This window comes from Pristiophorus japonicus, chromosome 6 (genome assembly GCF_044704955.1).
Source record: "Pristiophorus japonicus isolate sPriJap1 chromosome 6, sPriJap1.hap1, whole genome shotgun sequence".
NCBI classification, from domain to species: Eukaryota; Metazoa; Chordata; class Chondrichthyes; family Pristiophoridae; genus Pristiophorus; species Pristiophorus japonicus.
Window position 1 is genome coordinate 81,309,871 of NC_091982.1, and position 25,478 is coordinate 81,335,348.

Sequence of the window (25,478 nt, forward strand, 5' to 3'; positions counted from 1 at the left end):
CAGGTTGGATTATATGTAAAAGTCTGATTTAGTCAGAATCATTGCTTTTTGATAAGTGCTGTTGTAGTTAACATGTTTGCATCTTGTCCTCAGACTCCCAGCTATGTTGCATTCACCAGCGTGGCTGGACTAACTGGAGTCATCATCACACTTGCGCTTATCCTCATGATCACATCCTCAACAGATACCATTCGCAGATCATACTTCGAGGTCTTCTGGTTTACTCACCATCTCTTTGTCATATTCTTTGCAGGACTCGTCATCCATGGAATTGGGTATGTACGATGATACCTTACTTAAAATAGATGAGATGTCTGTGATTTTTGTGAAGAAAGAACTTGCATTTATATAGCACCTTTCACACCCTCAGGATGTCTCAAACCGCTTTATAGCCGATGAAGTACTTTTGATGTGCAGTCACTGATGTAATGTAGGAAACGCGGCAGCCAATTTGTACACAGCAAGGTCTCACAAACAGCAATGTGATAATGACCAGATAATCTGTTTTAATAATGTTGGTTGATATAAGAGATATTCCGTAGGACAAAGTGCCCAAAAGCAGATAAGGACCATAAATGCAACTTTTAGTATTGGGGGCAGGTTCAATCCCTGGTTTGTGCTGAGTTAACGGCCCTTACTGTCAATGGTGGTAGAGCAACACTACTTGCACAAAGGTAGAAATAAAAATATCATCCAGGGTTGCCACATCTGGTCACCGGTGGCTCCTAATGGCGAGTGCACGTATGGTCATTTCCCGAGAACAGGATTAGGCTCAACTGCGGTGATACCCCCTTAGGTGCATAGCATCCACATATGAGCAAGGTTACAGTGGACTGCAAACCACTGGCACTGTAACCCAGCAAGCATTAGTGCCTTCTGAAGAAATGGGGTGGGGGATGGAATTAAGGAAACAGACATGGAGACTTAGTTCTGGGTTAAGCTCGGGAGTCCGAGTACTTAAATGAGGCCCGAGTCAAAATCAGTCTGGGCCATGTCATGCGAGTTTGTTGTTTACCCAGCACCCCCACAGGCAGATCCCACCCCTACTTAAAACCAGGACAGTGTGTTATGATCGGCAACATCATGAGTGCAGATATTTATCACACCTATAATTGTGTCCAACACCAATTTGGCAGGAATTATCATGCCAAACGGTAATTTTATAACTATGTTAAAACATCATCATAGGCAGTCCCTCGAAATCAAGGAAGACTTGCTTCCACTTTAAAAATGAGTTCTCAGGTGACTGAACAGTCCAATGCGGGAATTACAGTCTCTGTAACAGGTTGGGCAGACAGTGGTTGAAGGAAAGGGTGGGTGGGGTGTCTGGTTTGCCACACGCTCCTTCCGCTGTCTGCGCTTGGTTTCTGCATGCTCTCGGCGACAAGACTCAAGGTGCTCAGCGCCCTCCCGGATGCTCTTCCTCCACTTTGGGCGGTCTTGGGCCAGGAATTAAATAGCAATACAAAAAAACACCACAAACATATCTTGAAAAGTTACTGTTGTAGAGATAGCTTCATCTGGAGCTTTTGGAAAGAGAGTCACAACTACCCAGTATTGCAGTAAGTTCTGTGTGAAATTGTAATTTTACCTGGTTCTGTAATAACCATTAATATAAACGTTTCTGACGAAAGGTCTACGACCTGAAATGTTAACACTGTTTCTGTCTCCAAAGATGCTGCCTGACCTGCTGAGCATTTCCAGCGTTATCTCTAATAACCATCTCATTTTCCCTTTTGAATGAAACATGCCTTTTTTCTTTCAGCCGTATTGTTCGACACCAGACTGATGCCAGCATGGAGGTACATGAATACATGAAGTGTCAAAATCGCTCAGCAGATTGGGGTAATATTGATGAATGTCCAGTCCCTTCATTTGAGGGGGGAGCACCTATGGTGAGTATTTCTGTAACGAATTGTTCATTTCCCTCTGCACCTCAAGGCCCCGTTAGATCATGCCCAGATCATGCCCATTCCACAGCTGAGAAGACAGGTTGGAGAACTAATTCGGGCATCCACCAATCAGGCTGAATATGACAGCAGCTAGAAGCTACAAAGCAACTTTGGGTGATTTCTTATTTATAATTTATTTCCCTTCCTGTGGGAAAGCTGTCACTTTGCCACGTTAGTGAGGAGATGAAAGAGTTTGCCACGAGGAGATATACCGATACAAAAGATGCCCTCTACCATTTTGTGGTCAATGTGTTTTTATAACAAGGCCAATAAAGAGTGTGAAAATCCACATGTGTGTAACTGATTTCTGATAACTGCAGCATTTCATTGACAATAACTTCATTAACGTGAAGAAACTGTATCAGATTGTGAGCCCTTCCCATCTTTAAAATGTCTGTCTTTGCTGCTTTGCACTGAGCCATCTGGCCTCACTTGTCTTCAGTTATTGTCGACCTTTCAGTTTAGTAACTTGCTGATATCTCTCTTTAGATGTTCTCTAGTCTCCTTACAATGTGTTGTTCTATTCCAGACTTGGCAGTGGGTGCTTGGGCCAATGATACTATACGTCTGTGAGAGATTAATACGACTGTATCGATCCCAACAGAGGGTTGTCATCACTAAGGTAAAAAAATAAAAGCTGTTGATATGAGATGTCAATAATTTTATGGCAATGGAGCAAGAGGGCGCATACAGTGATACCTTATCCTACCATCCCATTAATCATTCTTACAAACGATGCCCATAATATTTGGACCGGAAGTAAATATGGTTAAGTAGTTAGTCGCTGTTCTTAGTTTCCACAGAGTTGCTGCAGATACATTCCTTTATTTATATATTTTCTTTCCTCTTTTATATGTACTCCTTCTGAACCTCTCCCAGGCCTCTGTAATGTTGGTCGTAGGCCAACTTCTCCAAGGTGCCCGAGTGTGAGCCTAGGTCAATCAGTTTTCTCTCCCTGTGCACAAAGGGACATTTCAAGAGGTTTTGGAGCCTTTATTTGAGCGATCTCCAGTGGTCCCTTAAGGACCATTGGTTATACAATTTGTTATGTATGCAAACCTCACCTGTGTGTAAGACTTACCACTAGGGGGCACACCTGTGGGAGACCTACGGGTCACCTGTGCACCCTGGGGCAAGCAGGTATAAAAGGCAGTCCACCATGCTGCTGCCTCACTTTGGAGTTCTATTAAAGAGACCAAGGTCACAATGGTTTGAGCTTACAACACAGTTTCGTGGAGTTATTCTGAACATAACAACTGGCGACGAGTTACAGATCACGAACTTTCACGCGGAAATGACCACTGGTATTCTTGAGAGATCTGTTGAGGGTGATGATTGGGAAACCTTCGCTGAGTGCCTCAACCAGTACTTCATGGCCAATGAGCTGGACACGGCTGAGATGGCGATCAAGTGCAGGGCGATTCTCCTCACCGTATGTGGGTTTTCGATATATGGCCTCTTCAAAAATCTGCTGGCACCGGACAAACCAACGGACAAGACTTACACAGAGTTATGTGCGCTGGCTCGGGAACACCTCCAGCCAAAGGAAAGCATCTTAATGGCCAGGTATCGCTTTTACACGCACCATCGCTCTGAGGGCTAGAACGTGGCGAGCTTTGTCGCCGACCTAAGACGCCTCGCGGGACTTTAGAATTTTCAGGATCTTTGGGGGAAATGTTGCGGGATTTTTTCGTGCTTGTAATTGGCCACGAGGTCATCCTTCGCAAACTGCTGTCTGCCGAATCCTTAGATCTAAGCAAGGCTATCACGATAGCCCAGGCCTTCATATCCACGAGCGACAATATAAAACAGATATCCTCACAGCATCGTAGCTCATTGGCAAGTACTGTACATAAAATAATGCCTTCAGCAGACAGTACTGTACATGGCAGGGCCCACACGTCCACAGAGGCCAGGCCTAGGGTGACTCAGAGGCTGCTATGGAGTGCTAATGTGAATCCATTAACACCATGCTAGCGCTGCGGGGGCAGTCATAGAGCCCATCAATGTCGATTCAAGCACTATCTGTGCAAGGGCTGTGGAACAATGAGGCACCTCCAGCGAACGTGCGAGCAACCTCTGACTCATCACGTGGCAGAGTCAGCAGAGGACGACCGATCCAGCGTGGATCATGCTGAACGAGCAGGAGAGGCAACTCAACCTGAGAATGAAGTGTAAGTGTATGGGGCACACACCTTCACCACCAAAAGTCCTCCGATAATGTTCAAAGTTAAACTTAACGGCATTCCAGTCTCCATGAAATTAGACACTGGGGCAAGTCTATCAATCATGAGCCAGAAGGCTTTTGAAAAACTGGGGCAACAAAGCACAGAGGCCAAAACTGAGCCCGATTCACACAACGCTGCGCACTTACATCAAAGAACTCATACCTGTTATCGACAGCGCGGCAGTGAAAGTATCATACAACGGAATGGTGCATGATTTATCACTATGGATTGTACCAAGCGATGGCCCAACGCTGTTCGGCAGAAGCTAGCTAGGAAAGATCCGATGGAACTGGGATGACATCAAAGCACTGTCTTCGGTGGATGACGCCCCGTGCATCCAGATGCTAAACAAATTCCCGGTGTTATTCGAGCCAGGCATCGCCAACTTCACAGACGCCACAGTGCAGATGCATCTTGTTCCTGGGGCACGGTCCATGCATCACAAAACCCAAGCAGTCCCATAAATGATGCGAGAGAAAGTCGAGATTGGGCCGGACAGACTTCAACGAGAGGGAATCATATCGCCTGTCAAGTTCAACGAGTGGGCCAGTCCAATCGTACTGGTGCTAAAGAGCGATAGGACGCTGAGAATCTGTGGGGACTACAAGGTAATGATCAACCGAGTCTCGTTACAGGACCAGTACCCATGACCCAAAGCGGAGGACTTATTCGCAACGCTAGCAGGGGGAAAGTCATTCACCAAGCTAGATCTAACCTCTGCTTACATGACACAGGAGCTGGCTGAACTGTCAAAGAAATTGATGTGCACCAACACGCACAGAGGACTGTTCGTGTACCACAGACGCCCCTTTGGGATTCGCTCGGCTGCGGCCACCTTCCAGAGGAACATGGAGAGTCTGCTGAAATCAGTTCCATGCACCGTGGTGTTCCAAGACGACATCTTGATCACTGGTCGCAACACCACCGAACACTTGCAAACCTGGAAGAGGTTTTAAAGTGACTGGACAGAGTGGGACTCAGGCTGAAACGCTCCAAGTGTGTTTTCCTGGTGCCAGAGGTCGAATTTCTGGGGAGAAAGATTGCAGCAGTCGGCATCAGACCCACAGACACCAAGACGGAGGCCTTCAAGAATGCACCCAGACCACAGAATGTGATGGAGCTACATTCGTTCCTGGGACTCCTCAACTATTTTGGTAACTTTCTACCGGGGTTGAGCACTTTGCTGGAACCCTTGCATTTATTGCTACACAAGGGTGACAACTGGGTTTGGGAAAAATCTCAAGAGACAGCCTTTAATAAGGCCAGAAACCTGCTATGCTCTAACAAGTTACTTGTATTGTATGACCCATGTAAACATCTAGTACTAGCTTGTGATGTGTTGTCGTACGGGATCGGTTGTGTGTTACAGCAAGCAAATGTGTCAGGCAAACTGCAACCGGTTGCATATGCATCCAGAAGTTTATCCAAGCCTGAAAGAGCCTACAGTATGGTTGAGAAAGAAGTGTTGGCATGTGTATACGGGGTTAAGAAAATGCACCAATACCTATTTGGTCTCCGGTTCGAGCTCGAAACCAACCACAAACCGCTTACTTCACTGCTCTCAGAAAGCAAAGGTATTAACACCAATGCTTCGTCCCGCATCCAAAGATGGGCACTAACATTATCTGCGTATGACTATGTAATCCTCCACAGACCAGGCACTGCGAACTGTGCTGACACCCTCAGTCGGCTACCATTGCCCACCACCGGGGTGGAAATGGCACAACCCGCAGACTTGCTTCTGGTAATGGATGCTTTTGAGAGCAAGGGGTCACCTATCACGGCTCGCCAGATCAGGACCTGGACTAGCCAGGACCCTGTGCTATCACTAGTAAAAAGCTGCATCCTCAATGGGAGCTGGTCAGTGGTTCCCAGGGAAATGCAAAATGAAATTAAGCTGTTTCACCGACATAAGGATAAATTGTCCATCCAATCGGATTGTCTCCTATGGGGGAATCGCGTGGTTTTGCCAAAAAAAGGCAGGGAAACGTTTATAGGCAACCTACACAGTACCCACCCAGACATAGTCATGATGAAGGCTATCGCCAGGTCGCACGTTTGGTGGACCGGCATCGACTCTGAATTGAGCAACATAGAAACATAGAAAATAGGTGCAGGAGTGGGCCATTCAGCCCTTCGAACTTGCACTGCCATTCAATATGATCATGGCTGATCATGCAACTTCAGTATCCCATTCCTGCTTTCTCTCCATAACCCTTGATCCCTTTAGCCATAAGGGCCATATCCAACTCCTTTTTGAATATATCTAACGAACTGGCCTCAACAACCTTCTGTGGTAGAAAATTCCATGGGTTCACAATTCTCTGAGTTCATGGCCCTCCAAACCATGGTCCAGGGTCCACTTAGATTTTGCTGACCCTTTTCTAGGGAAGATGTTCCTAGTATTCTAATTGGATTGAATGTATAATAATATCATCATGTACGTCCACTGCCACCATTGAAAGCCTCAGGGTCATGTTCGCCAACCATGGTTTGCCTGACGTCCTTGTTAGTGACAATATACCATGTTTCAGCAGCTCGGAATTCAACGAGATCATGACCCGCAATGGCATTAAGCATGTCAGGTCTGCCCCATTTAAGCCCGCATTCAACGGTCAAGCGGAATGGGCAGTCCAAACCATCAAGCAGAGCTTGAAATGCGTAACAGACGGCTCCTTGCAGACCCGGTTATCTTAGGTTCTGCTCAGCTACCGGACGCGCCCCCACTCACTCACCGGGGTTCCCCCTGCAGAATTGTTAATGAAGAGAGCACTCAAAACCAGGCTCTCCTTAGTCCACCCGGATCTCAATAATCACGTAGAAACCCAGCGGCACCGGCATAACGTGTACCACGATCGCGCAGCGGTATCGCGTGACATTGAGGTTAATGATCCGGTGTTTGTTCTAAATTACGGTCATGGTCCCAAGTGGATTGCTGGCACTATCTTAGTCAAGGAGGGGAATAGAGTGTTTGTTGTTAAATTGTTGAATGGACAGAAAGCACTTGGATCAGACCAAACTGCGATGCACTGACAACCAAGAACAGTTTGAAGAAGATTTTACCATCTATGATCCACCAACACACACCCAACCAGCAATCGACCTCGCTGTCGACCACGAGGATGAACTCACCATGCCTGACAGTCTGATCAGACCAACCGTGCTGCCGTACGGCAATGAGCCGACCAACTCACCCATGCCAGGACTTCAACTCAGGCGATTGACCCGGGAATGCAGACAGGAAGCTGGTTGTCAGACAGGAAGCAAAGAGTAGGAGTAAACGGGTACTTTTCAGAATGGCAGGCAGTGACTAGTGGGGTGCCGCAAGGTTCTGTGCTGGGGCCCCAGCTGTTTACATTGTACATTAATGATTTAGACGAGGGGATTAAATGCAGTATCTCCAAATTTGCGGATGACACTAAGTTGGGTGGCAGTGTGAGCTGCGAGGAGGATGCTATGAGGCTGCAGAGTGACTTGGATAGGTTAGGTGAGTGGGCAAATGCATGGCAGATGAAGTATAATGTGGATAAATGTGAGGTTATCCACTTTGGTGGTAAAAACAGAGAGACAGACTATTATCTGAATGGTGACAGATTAGGAAAAGGGAAGGTGCAACGAGACCTGGGTGTCATGGTACATCAGTCATTGAAGGTTAGCATGCAGGTACAGCAGGCGGTTAAGAAAGCAAATGGCATGTTGGCCTTCATAGCGAGGGGATTTGAATACAGGGGCAGGGAGGTGTTGCTACAGTTGTACAGGGCCTTGGTGAGGCCACACCTGGAGTATTGTGTACAGTTTTGGTCTCCTAACTTGAGGAAGGACATTCTTGCTATTGAGGGAGTGCAGCGAAGATTCACCAGACTGATTCCCGGGATGGCGGGACTGACCTATCAAGAAAGACTGGATCAACTGGGCTTGTATTCACTGGAGTTCAGAAGAATGAGAGGGGACCTCATAGAAACTTTTAAAATTCTGACGGGTTTAGACAGGTTAGATGCAGGAAGAATGTTCCCAATGTTGGGGAAGTCCAGAACCAGGGGTCACAGTCTGAGGATAAGGGGTAAGCCATTTAGGACCGAGATGAGGAGAAACTTCTTCACCCAGAGAGTGGTGAACCTGTGGAATTCTCTACCACAGAAAGTAGTTGAGGCCAATTCACTAAATATATTCAAAAGGGAGTTAGATGAAGTCCATACTACTCGGGGGATCAAGGGTTATGGCGAGAAAGCAGGAAGCGGGTACTGAAGTTTCACGTTCAGCCATGAACTCATTGAATAGAAACATAGAAAATAGGTGCAGGAGCAGGCTCGAAGGGCTGAATGGCCTGCTCCTGCACCTATTTTCTATGTTTCTATGTTTCTATGCCAGATCGCCTCAACCTGCAAATAACTTGTACTTAAGACTTTGGGGGCAAGTGATGTTATGTATGCAAACCTCACTTGTGTGTAAGACTTGCCACTAGGGGGCACACCTGTGGGAGACCTACGAGTCACCTGTGCACCCTGGAGCAAACAGGTATAAAAGGTGGTCCACCATGCTGCTGCCTGACTTTGGAGTTATATTAAAGAGACCAAGGTCACAATGGTTTGAGCTTACAACACAGTCTCGTGGAGTTATTCTGAACGTAACACAATGCACTACCTGGAAATACTGGGTGGAACTTGCTCTGGTTCGTCTAAATGAATTTAGACATCTGAGTCAAAAATGGACGCTGCAATCTCATTTCAATATGCCTTGCGCATAGCAGGTGGCCACCAGGGCAGCCTAAAAAAGGCTCCAACCAATTTAGCAGTGGCTGAATGTCTGTGCAAATCAGGCACAGGCCTCTGTACTGCTAAATTGGCTACCATTATGGATGTTTCCTGCCAGGACAACAGGCACAATGATATTGAATTTAGACCCCATTATGTCTTAGAATTTTTCCTTGCAGCTAAACCTGGGGCTAGAAATTGTGCAGTGTCCCGTTTGGAGCGATAACTTTTCAGGGAGCACAAAAGTATCGGCGGGCGAAAAGGATTTGCAGATGACGGGAACTTCCGCTTTAGCGCTTCAAGAGCTCTAAAGGGAGTGAGGGGCCGCTATTGTCAGAGCAATACCGTCTGTACAAGTTCCTCCCCGCCCAAACGAAAGGGTCAATACTGGGCTGAATAAGTTCTCATACTGTCTGTGTTGGGCCACGGCACCTGCGCTATGTGCATAACAGCCCCAACCACTCGAAGGCTGAGGAGATCAGGAGGCACCAGAATGGAGAAATAACTACATTTTGTCCTACCTGACCACCACTACCTTTAATTATCACTCCCCAAGTGGCCAGCCAAGGTGACAACGCCTCCCGCAGCTGCCGTTGTTGACGCCCGGCGATGATGCGGGGGGAGGCCGGGGATGAATATTGCATAGGTGATTTCACCATGCCTGCTCGGTAACCCCCTAGTGTCTGCAGGTGGGTGGTAGCGGGGCGTTAACAGGAGGTGTAAACCTTTCCAATTTCTCCCCCCTGGACTCAAAGTGCCTGTTTTTAACACCCTCACCCTGATGACCAATATTCACATGGTACACATTAAAAGCAATGGTGTGTTGGACTTGCTGTAATTTTTGTTCTAGGCTGTTGTTCATCCGTCGAAGGTCCTTGAGCTGCAGATGCAGAAGAAGGGCTTTAAAATGGAAGTAGGACAATACATCTTCATCAACTGTCCATCTATCTCACAGTTGGAGTGGCACCCCTTCACTCTGACCTCTGCCCCGGAAGAGGATTACTTCAGTGTGCACATTCGATCAGCTGGTGATTGGACAGATGGCATGTTTGAAGCATTTGGAGAGAATAAAGCTGAGGCAGTAAAGCAAATGCAACCAAGGTAGATCAAGGATAAAAACATAGAAAATGCAATTAACTTGTGCTGATAGTCAGAAAAGATGCCAAGCCATGGTTATGCTACAAAGTCAATATACTTTTGTTGTGTTTTTATTAAATTCTTTTTACAAATACAGGTTAAAACATTTATGTCCATATATTAGTATAATAAAGAAACAAGAAAGTGGTTTACATAGAATTACATAGAGTTTACAGTATAGAAACAGTCCATTGACCCAATTGGTCTATGTTGGTGTTTATGTTCCACACTAGCCTCCTCCCATCCCTCTCCATCTAACCCTATCAACATATCCTCTTTTCTTTTCTCACTCATGTTCTTATCTAGTTTCCCCTTAAATGAATCTATGCTATTTGCCTCAATTAGTCCTTGAGATATACTTCTGCCTATATCAGCTGATGCTGGCAAGTGCTATGACTCTTTTCATTTGTTCTAAGTTATCCTTGCTGTATTGGGGACACAAGTCATGCATTTTGGCCACTCTCACACTAGTTATCCTCATTTACATATTACAATGACCTCCCAACAGCTTTAGCCGCAAACAGGAATGGAAAGCCTCAGATCCGACTGGAAATACCGGCATAGCCAGCACGAGGTAGAAACCAGGTCCACACTCAAATATGCTGATGTGCTGTACTTATGCCCAAAACTCACTGCAAAGTTCAAGTAAATTCCTAGCCTTCATCTTTAATAGTGTTAATTCAGTTCCATTCTACACAGTAACTCTTCTCCAGACAGTTCCTGCATTGATATCAACAATGCTGCAAATATATATATAGACTGGAGATAGAAAATGTGACATTTTATTTTTAAAAGGTCCTGGATATTGAAAGTCCAATTTAAAAAGGGTCCTGTTAAGCAATGAGAGAACACCAGGCCTGGTGTCCATCAGAGCACTGATCCTAGTGCCAGGTTACTTGGTGCTTGCACCTGCCCAGCTGAGTTAGATTTAACAGGAATGTCAGTTTGAGGGTGGAGAAATGTGCATTCCATCTTGAGGGAGGTGGAAGAGGAGATTTGGGACTGTGTGATCTCTTTGAGTTCATGTCTTGTATCCACCACTTCCCCTCTCTCCCCCAGTTATATTATAGTATTGATAGTTAATGTGGAGAATTAGATGCTTTATCGGAGACCAGCGGAGGACCCGTGGATAATACCTATCTTCCATGTTATGAGCCTTTCTCCTAGATACTAGGTGAGCTACATGTAACTCTAATTATCGAGGGATATTAATAGTCATCACAGGTTAATCCACAGCCAGGGTAGATTTTTGGGAGCAGTGTATTGAAGGATGAAAACCATTAATGGGAGCAATATTGGAAAAGGCTAGCATTTACACCTTGATGAATATTGAATACTGAGCTTTTTTAGGAGAACCAATTCATTTTGAAAATATTCCCCATTCCCAAGGAGCCTTGTGTATGTAATGGGCATCTTTGCTATACCTGGACAGACATGTTATGTCAAATCAGCTGAGGGGTTCGTTGCAGAGTGGACAACATTGAAATCTCTGCTTAGCTCCCTTTGTAACATCCAGCCTGAGAGAAAACAAGTTTAACAGGGTTTCAGAGTTTGCATTCACTGTGAATTCCTTTCCTTTTGTCCCACCAGGATCGCAGTGGATGGTCCTTTTGGCACGGCCAGTGAAGATGTCTTCCATTACGAGGTCAGCGTTTTGGTTGGAGCTGGCATTGGAGTGACTCCATTTGCATCCGTTCTCAAGTCTATCTGGTACAAGTATGAGAATTCTGATGCTGGACCGCTGACAAAAAAGGTGTGTTTTTTAAAACATTTGTTTCGAAACGTCATCCTTCCTCCCCCACCCTCCCAGGTTGCACCCAAGATGTTAATTGGCCTGAGGGCACTGACTCTTCCATGCTCACTGTCAATGGGGCTTAATGACTACTTGACAGGAGGGATACAGCATGAATTGAGTTTTCCTCACGTCTCTCCTAAGTTGTGATCAATGGAGTGTTCTTCCAAGAGTAGGGGCAAGAGTAACAATTCAGTATAACTAATCTTCCCCATCTCTGAGTGAGTGCAACTCTTAAAGAATGGTCAACTTAGTTCCTCACTCCTACCCAAAGAAGACTCAGTGAAGGAATTGCTCAAAGACAGAGTGAAATAAAAATTAATACTCATGTAAAATGCTGAAATATTCTGCTGGACTTTGTGTAATTGTTTCCTCTTTATCTGTTGGTAGATTTACTTCTTCTGGATCTGTCGAGAGACCCAGGCATTTGAATGGTTCGCTGACGTGCTACGATCACTTGAGAATCACATGGAACAATTGGGCAAGCATAACTTCCTCAGCTACAAACTCTACCTGACTGGCTGGGATAGTACCCAGGTATTATGTCTAAAGATATAACTAGTTATCAATAACCAAATAATAAACAAGTACTCTGTCTGAGGATGTAACTATATTGATTATTAATAGCCAGGCACTGCAGTGTATGAGAATGTAGAACTATAGTAGATTTGCGAGTCTCGTCGCTGAGAGCATGCAGAAGACAAGCGCAGGCAGTGGAAAGAGCATGCGGCAAACCAGACTCCCCACCCACTCTTTCCTCCAATGACTGACTGTCCCACCTTTGACAGAGACTGTAATTCCCGTATTGGAATGTAAAGTCACCTGAGAACTCACTTTTAGAGTGGAAGCAAGTCTTCCTCGATTTCGAGGGACTGCCTATGATGATACTAATAATGGTACACCAACAATAACCTATTATATTTCATTTTTAAAAATTGTACGTGAAACATCTTTCTAAAATTCACTTCTGATTGGGATTGCTACCTTTGCCTGATTTCAGGGTTAGATCCTAAAAGATGACATCTTCGGTGCCTTTAGTGGAGCAAAGGAGGTCAGGTGACTGTGAAAGCTTAACTAAGTGAACAAATATTACATTTGTTCTCAAAGATCAGTCAACGGTGATGGTTTCAATCCAGAGACCAGCCACGGCATGGTGAATTTTTACAAAGGACATGGGTGTAAATCTGAAGCCCTTTACACAGAGCTCCTAAACCCTGGCATGCTACTGTGGGAAGGAGCTGTGCGGAGACTACACTATCTTATAAGGAGGAGAGGGAGAGTCCATTTAATTTCTGGCTACTTGTTTCAATAAACAATTGCACTAATCATAAAATCATAGAATGGTTACAACACAGAAGGAGGCCATTCGGCCCATCTAGCTCATGCCTGCTCTCTGCTAGAGCACTTCAGCTAGTCCAACTTCCTCGCCCTTTCCCCGTAGCCCTACAATTTTTTTTCTTTCAGGTACTCATCTAATTCCCTTTTGAAAGCCACAATTTAATCTGCCTCCACCACCCTTTCAAGCAGTGCATTCCAGATCGTAAACGCTCGCTGCGTAAAAATGTTTTTACTCATGTTGCCTTTAGTTCTTCTGCCAATCAGCTTAAATCTGTGTCCTCTGGTTCTTGACACTTCAGTCAATGGGTAGTTTCTCTCTACTCTGTCTAGACCCTTCATGATTTTGAACACCTCTATCCAATTTCCTCTCAACCTTCTCTGCTCTAAGGCGAACAACCCCAGTTCTCCAGTTTGTCCACATAACTGAAGTCCATCATCCCTAGAACAATTTTGTAAATCTTTTCTGCACCCTCTCTAAAGCCTTCACATCTTTCCTAAAGCATGGTGCCCAGAATTGGACACAATACTCCAGTTGAGGCCGAACTAGTGTTTTATAAAGGTTCATCATAACTTCCTTGCTTTTGTGCTCTATGCTTCTATTTATGAAGCCCAGAATCCCTATGCCTTTTTAACCACTTTCTCAACCTGCCCTGCCACCTTCAACAATTTGTGCACATATACCCCCAGGTCTCTCTGTTCATGCACCCTCTTTAGAATTGTACCCTTTAGGTTATATTGCCTCTCCACATTCTTCCTATCAAAATGTATCACCACACGTTTCTGTGTTAAATTTCATCTGCCACGTGTCCGCCCATTTCACCAGCCTGTCTATGTCCTCTTGAAGTCTATCACTATCCTCCACACTGTTCACTGTACTTCCAAGTTTTGAGTCATCTGCAAATTTTGAAATTGTGCCCTGTACACCCAAGTCCAAGTCATTAATATATATCAAGAAAAGCAGTGGTCCTGGTTATGAACCCTGGTGAACACCACTATGTATCTTTCACCAGTCCGATAAACAACCGTTCACCACTACTCTCTGTTTCCTGTCACTTTGCCAATTTCATATCCATGCTGCCATTGTCCCTTTTATTCCATGGGCTTCAACTTTGCTGGCAAGTCTATTATGTGGCACTTTATCAAACACCATTTGGAAATCCATGTACAACACATTAACTGCATTAATTCTCTCTGTTACCTCATCAAAAAACTCGATCAAGTTATTTAAACACAATTTGCCTTTAACAAATCCATGCTGGCCTTCCTTAATTAATCCAGACTTGTCCAGGTGATTGTTAATTTTGTCCCAGATTATCGTTTACCAAAAGCTTCACCATACTGAGGTTAAACTGACTGCTCTGTAATTGTTGGGTTTATCCTTACCCCCTTTTTTGAACAAGGGTGTAACATTTACAATTCTCCAGTCCTCTGGCACCTCCCCTGTGTTTAAGGAGGATTGGAAAATTATGACCAGTACCTTCGCAATATCCACCTTTACTTCCCTCAGCATCCTAGGATGCGTCCCATTGTAAGGGGGGGGTCGTGTGGTCTCTATGAGGGGGTCAGGTTCCCTTCTGACCAACTTGAGCGGTTCGAATCACTCCCACTCCCTTGGGTTCTGTACTCTGGATTTATTTGGGGGGTGTGACAAAAGTGCAAAGGACACTGGTTTGATGCAAAGAACTTTGTTTTTATTACAGTCAGGGTAATACAGGCTTATTACTCCAGTAAGAAAATACAAAGCCAAACTTACAATCACTCTAATAAAGAATAATACAAGGAAAGATACAAGGTCAAACTTAAAATCACAAATCACTCTAATAAAGAACCATGCAATACACATTCAAAGAGAGTTACAGTAAAATTATATCTCCCACCTCCCAATACCTAATTCTAGCTAGGTTAGACTCCAGGGCAGGCAGGGACCTATGCTTACCAATCCTTTTGATAGTTAATGGTAGATCGCGGTTGTGTTTTCCCTTGATACCACGTTGACTGTGGTCAGTCGCTGCTGCGATGGTGATGTTCTTCCTTCCTTCAGGACTTCAGGACTTCGAGCTGGAGAAGTTAGTTTACAACTGTCGCATTGGTTTCTCTCCTTGTCTTGAGGACACAATGTAGTGTTGTACTAGTCTGTCAGTCAAAGTGTCACCTGAGGTGGTAGCAGCCTTGTAGCTACCTAGCAACCACCTAACCTCTGTTGAAAACAGGGGTCAGTTATACGATTTCAGTGTTCTAATCTTGCCGCCAAATCTGTTCAAAATCCTTTGTATAATTTTGGTGGGCTTGGTACTTCTTTGTAATATTTTGTCAGGCTCGTTAAAAGTTGATATGTCTTGGGTGGGTTGATGTTCGAAAACTGTTTCCTGATGGAAATATTAGTTTGGTAACTGCAATGTCCTTTTGTGTTTAGTCTTTCGCATACAGGCTGGATTGGGCCTCTTTGTGATGTATATGATAAAATGGTTGTCCAGACCCATGTTGATGGGTAGCTACCTCTGGGTGATTTTGTGATGTTAATGTCTCTTGTGGGGGAAGGATTTTCGAATACTCATTCTCCCAGGCAGGTTAACTCAGCCCTCAAACCCAGGTAGCTTTACTTAATTGGGCTGTCTCTTGCTAATTCCGTAGGTCCGCCCACAGCCTTGAGTTTGTCTTTTAAAATCCAAAATTCTATTAAAGTTCGTAGTTTCTTCCATAAGCACTATAGAGTTCCAAACTTTTCGGTAGATAGTTCCAAATTAAATTTCCTTTCGAATGAGCCCAAACACGGGGGGGTTTCTTGTAAATTTTGCATTCCTTCGCCATCTGGTCCTGGTGACTTATCTACTTTAAGTACAGTCAGCCTTTCTAGTACCTCCTCTTTATCAATTTTTATCCCATCCAGTATCTCAACTACCTCCCCTTTCATTATGACTTTAGCAGCATCTTCTTCCTTGGTAAAAACAGATGCAAAGTACTCAAAGTACCTCAGCCATGCCCTCTGCCTCCATGCATAGGTCTCCTTTTTGGTACCTAATTGGCCCCACCCCTATTCATTTATTATTTATATAGAAGACTTTTGGATTCCCTTTTATGTTAGCTGTCACTTTATTCTCATACTCTTTCTTTGCCCCTCTTATTTCCTTTTTCACTTCCACCCTGAACTTTCTATATTGAGCCTGTATTCTCAACCTGACACCTTTTTCTGCTTCATCTTACTCTCTATCTCTTTCATCATCCAGGGAGCTCTGATTTTGGTTGCTCTATGTTTCCCCCTCATGGGAATGTACCTCGACTGTACCCAAACCATCTCTTTAAAGGCAGCCCATTGTTCGATTACAGTTTTGCCTGCTAATTTTTGATTCCAATTTACCCAGGGCCAGATCCATTCTCCACCCACTGAAATTGGCCTTCCTTTTTACTTTAGATTTCTCCCTGTCCTTTTCCATAGCTAATATAAACCTTATGTTACTGTGATCACTGTTTCCTAAATGTTCCCCAACTGACACTTGCTCCACTTGACCCAGCTCATTCACTAGAGCAAGCAATGCCTCCTTCCTCGTTGGACCGGAAACATACTGATCAAGCAATTTCTCCTGAATCCATTTCAGGAATTCTTCCCCCTCTCTGCTCTTTACACTATTACTATCCCAGTCTATATTCAGATAGTTGAATTCCCTCATTATCAATATAATTCTTGCACCTCTCTGTAATTTCCCTGAAAATTTGCTCCTCTATATTCTTCCCACTAGTTGGCGGCCGATAGACTACACCTAATGGCACCTCTATTGTATCTCAACTCTAACCAAGTAGATGCTGTCCTTGACCCCTCCAGGACATCCTCTCCAGCACTGTAACATTCTCCTTAATCAATACTGCCACCCTACCTCCTTTCTTTCCTTCTCTATCTTTCCTGAACACCTCTATCCAGGAATATTTATTACCCAATCCTGCCCTTTCTTGAGCCAGCTCTCCATTAGCTCCAAAACATCATATTCCCAAATGTCTATCTGTGCCTGAAGCTCGCCAACCTTATTTACCACACTTTGTGCATTCACACACATGCACTATAAACCTAACTTAGACCTTCTTGTATTCTCTTAGTCTGATCCCAGCTAATACCATACTATTTCTTACTCTAGTGTCATCTGTCTCTCTCAATTCTTTATGCACCTTGTTTCTCCTTTCTAATGCTATATTATGGTGCCCATTCCCCTGCCAAATTAATTTAAACCCTCCCCAACAGCACTAGCTGTTGTGTATGCATGCCTGTTTACTGTGTGATGTCTGTAACACTGTTATGCCACATTGAATGTGCCCTTATCCTGTACACACCTTACCAGTACACCAGAGGGTGCTGCTACTGGAGACCTAGGAGTTGCCTGCACATGGCAGGTAACCCAGTATAAAAGGGAACTCACAGCTTGTTGTCGTCACTCAGGAGCTGCAAATAAAGGACTACAGGTCTGCACAGTTTAAGTATCATATCCTGCCTCATGGAGTCATTACTAAAGGTGCCTGACTCGTGGAGTCATTACTAAAGGTTCCTACATACACTACACTAGCAACCCCCGCACCCCCTCTGTTGAGATGCAACCCATCCGGCCTGTACAGACCCCACCTCCCCCAAAAGCTATCCCAATGTCCCAGGAATCTAAAGCCATCCCTCTGCACCATCTCTCCAGCCATACATTCATCTGCTCTATCTTCCTATTTCTATACTCACTAGCTCATGCCACCAGGAGTAACTAGAGATTACTACCATTGAGGTCCTGCTTTTTAATCTCTTTCCTAGCTCCCTAAAATCTGCTTGCAGGACCTCATCCCTCTTTCTACACATATCGGTGATATCGATGTGGACCACTGACTGTTCACCCTACTCCCTCAGAATGTTCTGCAGCCGCACAGTGATATCCTTGACCCTGGTACTCGGGAGGCAACAGACTATCCTGGAATCACGTCTGTGGCCGCAGAAACACCTGTCTGTTCCCCTAACTATCAAATCTTCTATCACTATTGCTTTCCCGATCTTCCTCCCCCCCCTTTCCCCCCACCCTTCCCCCCATACAGCTGAGCCACCCATGGTGCCATGGACTTGGCTCTGGCTGTACTCCCCAGAGGAACTATCAGTATTCTAGTTAGAGAGTGAGACGTGCTCAGGGGACTCTTGCATTCCGGCCTGGTCCTCCTTATCTGTCTGGCAGTCACCCATTCCTTCTCTGCCTGCACAATCTTACGCTGCGGGGTGACCTCCTGAAACATGATATCCACCAAGATCTCCTTTTGTTTGACATCTCTTTCTTCTTACAGGCCACTCATATCAAGGTGCACTTCGATAAAGAGACTGACGTAGTGACTGGACTTAAACAGAAAACACACTATGGGAGACCCAACTGGGACAAAGAATTTCAGATCATTGCACAGGCTCACCCCAAGTAAGTGGGAAAAGCATAGTCAACATCTTCTTAGTGAATGACTGTTAGTCTATAGTAAGGATTTTCTCTTAATTAGGTATTTATGATATTCACTATAAAGGATTTAATATTGAAAAGTTATCATTCCTTCTGTCATATATTTATCATTTTCTTCATGTTCCCTATGTATCCATACCTGCTCTGGAGTGTGTGCAGGCAAGCTGCTCCCACTAGGTGGTCAGAGGCATGTGAGAGTGACCAGGGGTGAGTGAGAGTGAGAGTGACCAGTGGTGAGTGAGAGCGAGAGTGACCAGGGGTGAGTGAGAGCGACCAGGGGTGAGTGAGAGCGACCAGGGGTGAGTGAGAGCGACCAGGGGTGAGTGAGAGTGACCAGGGGTGAGTGAGTGACCAGGGGTGGGTGAGAGTGACCAGGGGTGAGTGAGAGTGACCATGGGTGGGTGAGAGTGACCAGGGGTGAGTGAGAGTGACCAGAGATAGGTGAGAGTGACCAGAGGTGCATGAAGGACCAGAGTTGAGTGAGAGTAACCAGGGGTGGGTGAAAGACTCCTCCTATTCATCTCCTCTATTCCTACAGGAAAATGCATGTCCTCTTCCCAGGAACCACCTCACGATGGCACGGATGAAATCAGTAATTAATCACATCCAGAATTGAAGTTGTAAATCCTCATCCTACCATTCTGTGGCTTGGATCATGGGATATTCAACATGCCAAACTATCATGCCTTCACTTACCTAAGCAAGTTTATGTTGGAATTGAGTAATAAGCTCAAAACATCAGTTTGTAATGATGTGCTGCAGTATGGGGCTAAAATGTCACATCTTTAAAAAAAAAACACTTATAATTTGATTAACCAAAAAAAGTAATTTGAGGAACATTGTGTATCACTGCTGTGTTGTGTCACTGTATGAAAGGGCACATGTTCAGGTTTACAATCCTTCGTCTACTGAGTTTTCACTTTTGGCTGTGCTCCCCAAGGGTGAAACAAGCAGAGAGACAGCGAACCTAGGCTGATCTAGTTCACCTCCTGCCACCAGTTACAATGCAATACTGCCAGAGGCCAACAGCACATTGGCCACCTGCCATCTCTACAAGGTAGAGCAAAGTGCAGGAAGATCTGGTAGAGGAAATAAGAACGAAAGATTGAACAATTTAAAATAAACTCATAATTAGTCATAGAGTTCCTACATTACTGATTTCCCGGGTGAACTTTTGAGTTCATAATAGATTTCAGTGCTGTCTGCTCCTTGTCAGCAAATAGTTGCCCAGGTCAGATATGGCATGAGTTAGATGCAGAGTAGAGCTGTTTCTGCACTGTTTTACAATTATAAGAACACTGCATTGTTGTTTTAAACAAGAACAGAAAATGCTGGAAATATAGTCAGCATCTGCAAAGAAAAAAGATAGGCATTTCAGGCATTATCCTTCATCAGAACTGAAAACTAAACAAAAAGCAAACTCCTGGGGGTTGAAAAAAGCAAGGGACAAAAATACAAAATGGGGGAAATTGGAGAATGAAAATAGAAAGTTCTGGACATACTGAGTAGGTTTGCCAGTCCTAGAGAAAGAACAGACCAATACCCTGAGGGCAGGTCTCACTGCTAGAACTGTGTTCTGATGAAGAGTTAACACCTAAACTATCAACGCACCAACCCCACATCACCAGCTCTCCATTGCAAAGAAAATAGGGATATAGCTAAGCTCTTAAGTTACTAAAGTCAATGTTCAGAGCAGGGGGCTGTTGCATACCCAGGAAAAAGATGGGATACTGTTACTAATGTTTGCCTTCAGCCTGGTTGTTAAAGTATAGAAGACCAAGCACAGAGGAGTCAGAGTGGGAAGAGGAGTTGCAGTGATGAGCCACAGTGGGGTCAGGGTCACACCTGTAGACAGAATGGAGGTGTTCGGCAAAGCTGTCCTCTAACTGCCTTTGGATTCCCTAATGTAGAGAAGGCCACACTGTGCACACTGAATACAATATACTAGATTGGAGGAAGTACATGTAAATTCCTATCCTGGATGAAAGGAATGCTTGAGGCCCTGGACAGTTGTGTGGGATGAGGCGATTGAACAGGTGTTGCATCTGCTGCAGTTGCATGAGAAATGACTAAAGGAAGATGAGCTGATGTGTATCCTGGTGGGAAAGTTTCCTCTGCACAAAAGGAGGGGCGGGGCTTGGTGGTGGGATCTTGCTGAAGTTGATCTGACAGGTGGAAGCTTGTGTGGTGAGTGGTTAGAACAAGAGAGGGTCTGCAGTATTTGAAAGAAGGGAAGGGGTTAGAGCAGAGACACTAGAAATGGGGCTAAGGGTCTTGTCAACCATTGTTGAGGTAAAATCTTGTCTGAGGAAAAGGTAGGACATTTGGTGCAGAAAATAGAGTCTCTCATTATAAACCTTCCTTGAGTGAGATTATCAATTGGTTTTGAATTCAGGACAGTTTTGTGCCATTGGGGCCTGGATAGGTCTTGTCCAAACTCATTTCACATATACCCTTACATCCTGATGAAAGAGTAACCTTTCATTTTATCAGTCTTGACTGGACAACCACCTGATTTGTAGAGATAAAAGATAGTATGTAAAAAGAGATCAAATCTGAAATCAATAACTTATGAACTTATACCTCTGCAGAACAACAATTGGAGTCTTCCTCTGTGGACCACAACCTCTGGCTAAAGCTTTAGAACAATGCTCGGGCAAGTACTCTGAAGTCAACCCCTTGGGAGTCCATTTCCATTTCAACAAGGAGAATTTCTAGGTTTTAGGGAGCAAGATCAAATAACTGGAAGAACACTAAAGAGACAAGGAGATCCCCCTCCCACAGCAAGACTGAAGATGTGCATTCAAGTTCTGATTTCACACAAGCACACCATCTTGAAACTCATTGGATATGCAGGCTGGAATTCTCCAAATTCTGCGCTCTTCAGATGACAATTTTTTTCCCATTCATTTTAATGGATGGGGAATCATGGACTGGAATATTGTGTGCACAATGAGTAATATTGACATCACAATAGATACTATTCAAGATGCTCAAAATAAATGTTATTGTGGATCATAAATATATACATATATACCAAAAATATTACTGATTTAATTTTTTTAAATGTTTATTTTTGTTTACATTTTTTCTCAAACCTGTTGAATTGAAATGGAGGCTCAAAACCTCACAAATTATGACCAGAAATGAGCTCCGGGGAGTTTGCATTTGAGCAGTGGAAAACCCCTCCATGTTCCTTTCACATTGTGATTGGTACCAGCGCCTGTGGCAGTGTAGCTGCCTGGTATACTAACTCAGATCTTACAGCAGCAAAGATGCAACTCTGCCGAGGTAGTGAGTGGGCTGTTCGTGGTATTCAGGTATTTTTTAAATACATTTTATACTTTAAAAAAGGGAAAATTGGATTTGTCATGGGTTGCAGATGTAACTTTATAACAGCAGCCTGCCTACTCAATGCTTGCAACTCAAAATGTTACTAACTTAGAATCAGTGGCTATTTTCATTGGCAGACAAGAACCACACACAAGCAACGCGGTGGCCCATAATTTGCGGTCAGTGGCAAAGCAGCGAATGACTGACCACAACTTCAGGATCTGTTATTGTGCACGTGCGCTAAATCCTGAAGTTACGGTCAGTTTCAAAGGGGTAATAACGGTGAATGCTGATAGTTTACCATCATTACCACCATAAAATCCTGGACAATGTGTTTATGGTGAAACAATGTGATTTGCATCATTAATTCCTCATTAATGATGCAAAGGAAAAGTATTTTAGTCCTGCTGGCTATGGCATAATCAGGGAACCAGGAGATTTGAAGCTGATTTAGGTATCAAGTCAGCAGCTACTTTATCTTTTACTGTTAAAAACACTGGTCAGAACTTTCAACAGTAGTAGATTGGCTGCCTGTTCTACATCCTGCCATATTTTCCTTTCCATTCATCATAACTGCAAGATATTACAGATGAAATACAGATCTTCCAGTTCTGATGAAGGGTTATACCTGAAATCCTTTCTTTACAGATGCTGCCTGACCTGTTGAGTGTTTCCAGCATTTTCTGTTTTAGTATGAAACCCTTGTTGTTCAATTGCTTTATGGGTTAACAAGGGAATGTAAACATTAACATGAGGCTTTGAGACAATTAATCCATGACCAATGAAACAGTAATGGCTAGATTATATTAAGATGTTTATGTGGCCAAGCTATTTAAAATCAAATCTACTGACCCAAAGGAGATCCAATCTTGGTCCACAAGCATTGTCTGTGTTTGAATGCTGCAAATAGCTATCAAGCTAATGTAGTTAGGAGGGATAAAGCTCTTTAACATTCCCCTGTTTCACTATATTTTCATAGTATTTTGAATGATAGATCTATGGCTGATTTAATGCCAGTGGGCAGTCAGTCTGAGGCCAGCAGTCACCAAACTAAATGAGTGACAGGATTTTGCCATACAAGGAGTCAGCATTGTTTCAAGTAGAACGTCTTTGTTGTTTTGACATTGAGTAGTACAGATTGTAACTAATGTAAATATATACTGTTTGTGCCAAATACTGTTCATTTAGCTGTTTAATGTAATGTAAATGTGCCTGTTGGTTTATGGACAAGCTTTTGGTCTCCTGCGCTAATTTCTACTTGTGCGGCTCGGTGCCAAATTTTTAATCTCATAATACTCCTGTGAAGTGCCTTGGGACGTTCTTGAGGGGGATCATATAGCAGCACATGATATACTCCACAAAGCCCAAATGGCTAGTGTTTTCTATTCAATCCTTGGGTCTTGCTACATATACGTAGATTGGACGAACAAAGACACATTCTGATTCGGAGGACACAATGTCAATTTACAGGGTCAGACATTGACACAGAACCCAAGAAGTACATCTAATGTATAAACCTAAAAACAGAACTGTGAATTCGCCAAAGGGAAGATGAAAAAGAATTTAAATCGAACCCAAAAAAATGTTACAGATCTTGATATTCCATTTTCACCCTTCCATTTCAATTATTTTTTGAATATCAAAGATGGGACAAATGTTTTAAATGTGACTGAGGGCACAGATGGTAGGGTTCATGTACTGATTAAGAGTAGGCTAAAGGATGCTTGGGATGGACACTGGTTTTACGGATTCTAGCAGGTGGTTAAAGTTGCCTGTAGATGGCTCTCTGGCGTCTTCAAAATTCAATTTTAGAACAGTGGCAGGGAAAGGAGGAAATGCACTAAGCTTAGATATGAATGGAGCATAGGTTTAGTTCCAAGAAAATTGTCATTTCATGTTTAAGAAATCTAGGAACCACTAGCAGATTCAAGACACTCCTATGCGATTATGGTCAACTAAAACCATTAACAAAAACAAAAGTATCATTTTGGCTCAGTGGTTGCACTCTTGTCTTGGAGTTAGAAGGTTGTGGGTTCATTCCAGGATTTGGACACATAATCTAGTCTGACAATTCAGCGCAGTACTGAGGCAGTGTTGTGGTACCATCTCTCAGATGAAATGTTTAACTGAGGATGCAACTGCCTTTTCAGGCAAGATCCCATGGTACTTATTCGAAGAATAGCAGGAAATTCTCAAGTGTCCTTGTCAGCACCCATCCCTCAATCAACACCACCAAAAAACAGATGATCTGACCACGCTGGTGTTTGTGGGAGCTTGCTATTTGTAAAATTGCTGTTGTATTTGCCTCATAACAGTGACCACACTTTAAAAGTAATTAATTACATATGAACTGCTTTAAGAAATCCAGAGATTGTGAAAGGAGCTAAATAAATGCAGGATTTTCTCTTTAAAAACTCCCCATTCAAATGATCAAACTGCTGAATAGAAAACTGCACAGTAACTTTTATTATGCCTACCAGTTCAGTCTGATTGTTACGCTTTTTAAATCGGTTAAGCTACATTAACTACTGGACAGAAATTTGAGAGGATTCAGCTACACAAAACAGACAATTTGAGACCAAAGTACGCACGTAAAAATTTTTTTTTTCCAACTCCGCCCCCTCCCCGCCCCCGCAAAAAAATATACATTTTCAATCTCAGCCTAGAAGATAAAATTACCTTGCCCTTTAATAAAAAAATGTGAGCCCTTTGTCTTCCTGGAGCTACAGAATCCAGGCCTCACCCTCAAAATTCCAATAACCTGAGCACCAACGCAAAATAACTAGTGTATTTGCGTCTATTGAAGGAAACTCCCTTCCCATAAACTACTTCAAACCACACTCTCCTTTACTGGCATACAGACTTTGATAGATGGAATCTGCCATTAACCATTTTGTTCCTCTGGGCACAATGACTTTAAACACAGTAATGCTGTTCAGAAAATAAATGCACTATATAAATGCAAGTTTTTGACGTATTAAATCGCCCAAGGCGCTTCATAGCAGCGTAATCAGAGCGATTTCGACAACGAGCTACAGAAGAGAACATTAGGGGCAGGGGAGATTCACAAAAAGCCAGAGTTGGAGTTAACTCAAGAGATCTCGGAGGGCAGGAGGAGGTTAGAGAGATAGGGAGCAGCAAGGCCAAGGAGGGATTTGAAGATAAGGATGAGAATTGTAAAATCAAGGTATTGTTAGACCAGGAACCAATGTAGATCAGAGAGCACAGGGGTGATGAGTAAACGGGACTTGGTGCAGCTTAGGACATGGACAGCTTACAGAACACAGATGACGAACCTGGACTTAGACAAAAAATCTCTCAAATTGCATCATTTAAATAAAAACAAGATATAATTTGTCTAACAGTGGTAGTAGGTCCCAACACTCAAACAGCTGACTACTAGGTGGGCACTGCACCATGCAGTACTGGCCAAGTAGTAAAGTCAAGCAATGTCATACACATGCCTCCACGCTATCCACACAGCTAGAACTACC

At 43.8% G+C, this 25,478-nt stretch overlaps 1 protein-coding gene across 1 annotated transcript in view; it reads left to right on the plus strand.

The window, feature by feature from the left end:
- The window catches only part of LOC139265174 (cytochrome b-245 heavy chain-like), a 54,244-nt gene extending 32,816 nt beyond the window's left edge, over nt 1-21,428 (plus strand). The window contains exons 6-13 of the mRNA XM_070882098.1: nt 94-275; nt 1,766-1,895; nt 2,482-2,574; nt 9,782-10,032; nt 11,659-11,821; nt 12,251-12,397; nt 18,491-18,615; nt 21,243-21,428. Coding sequence (XP_070738199.1) covers nt 94-275; nt 1,766-1,895; nt 2,482-2,574; nt 9,782-10,032; nt 11,659-11,821; nt 12,251-12,397; nt 18,491-18,615; nt 21,243-21,369 — 1,218 coding nt within the window. The 3' untranslated portion in view covers nt 21,370-21,428. The remainder of the gene's footprint in view (nt 1-93; nt 276-1,765; nt 1,896-2,481; nt 2,575-9,781; nt 10,033-11,658; nt 11,822-12,250; nt 12,398-18,490; nt 18,616-21,242) is intronic.
- Nucleotides 21,429-25,478: the final 4,050 nt, after the last annotated feature.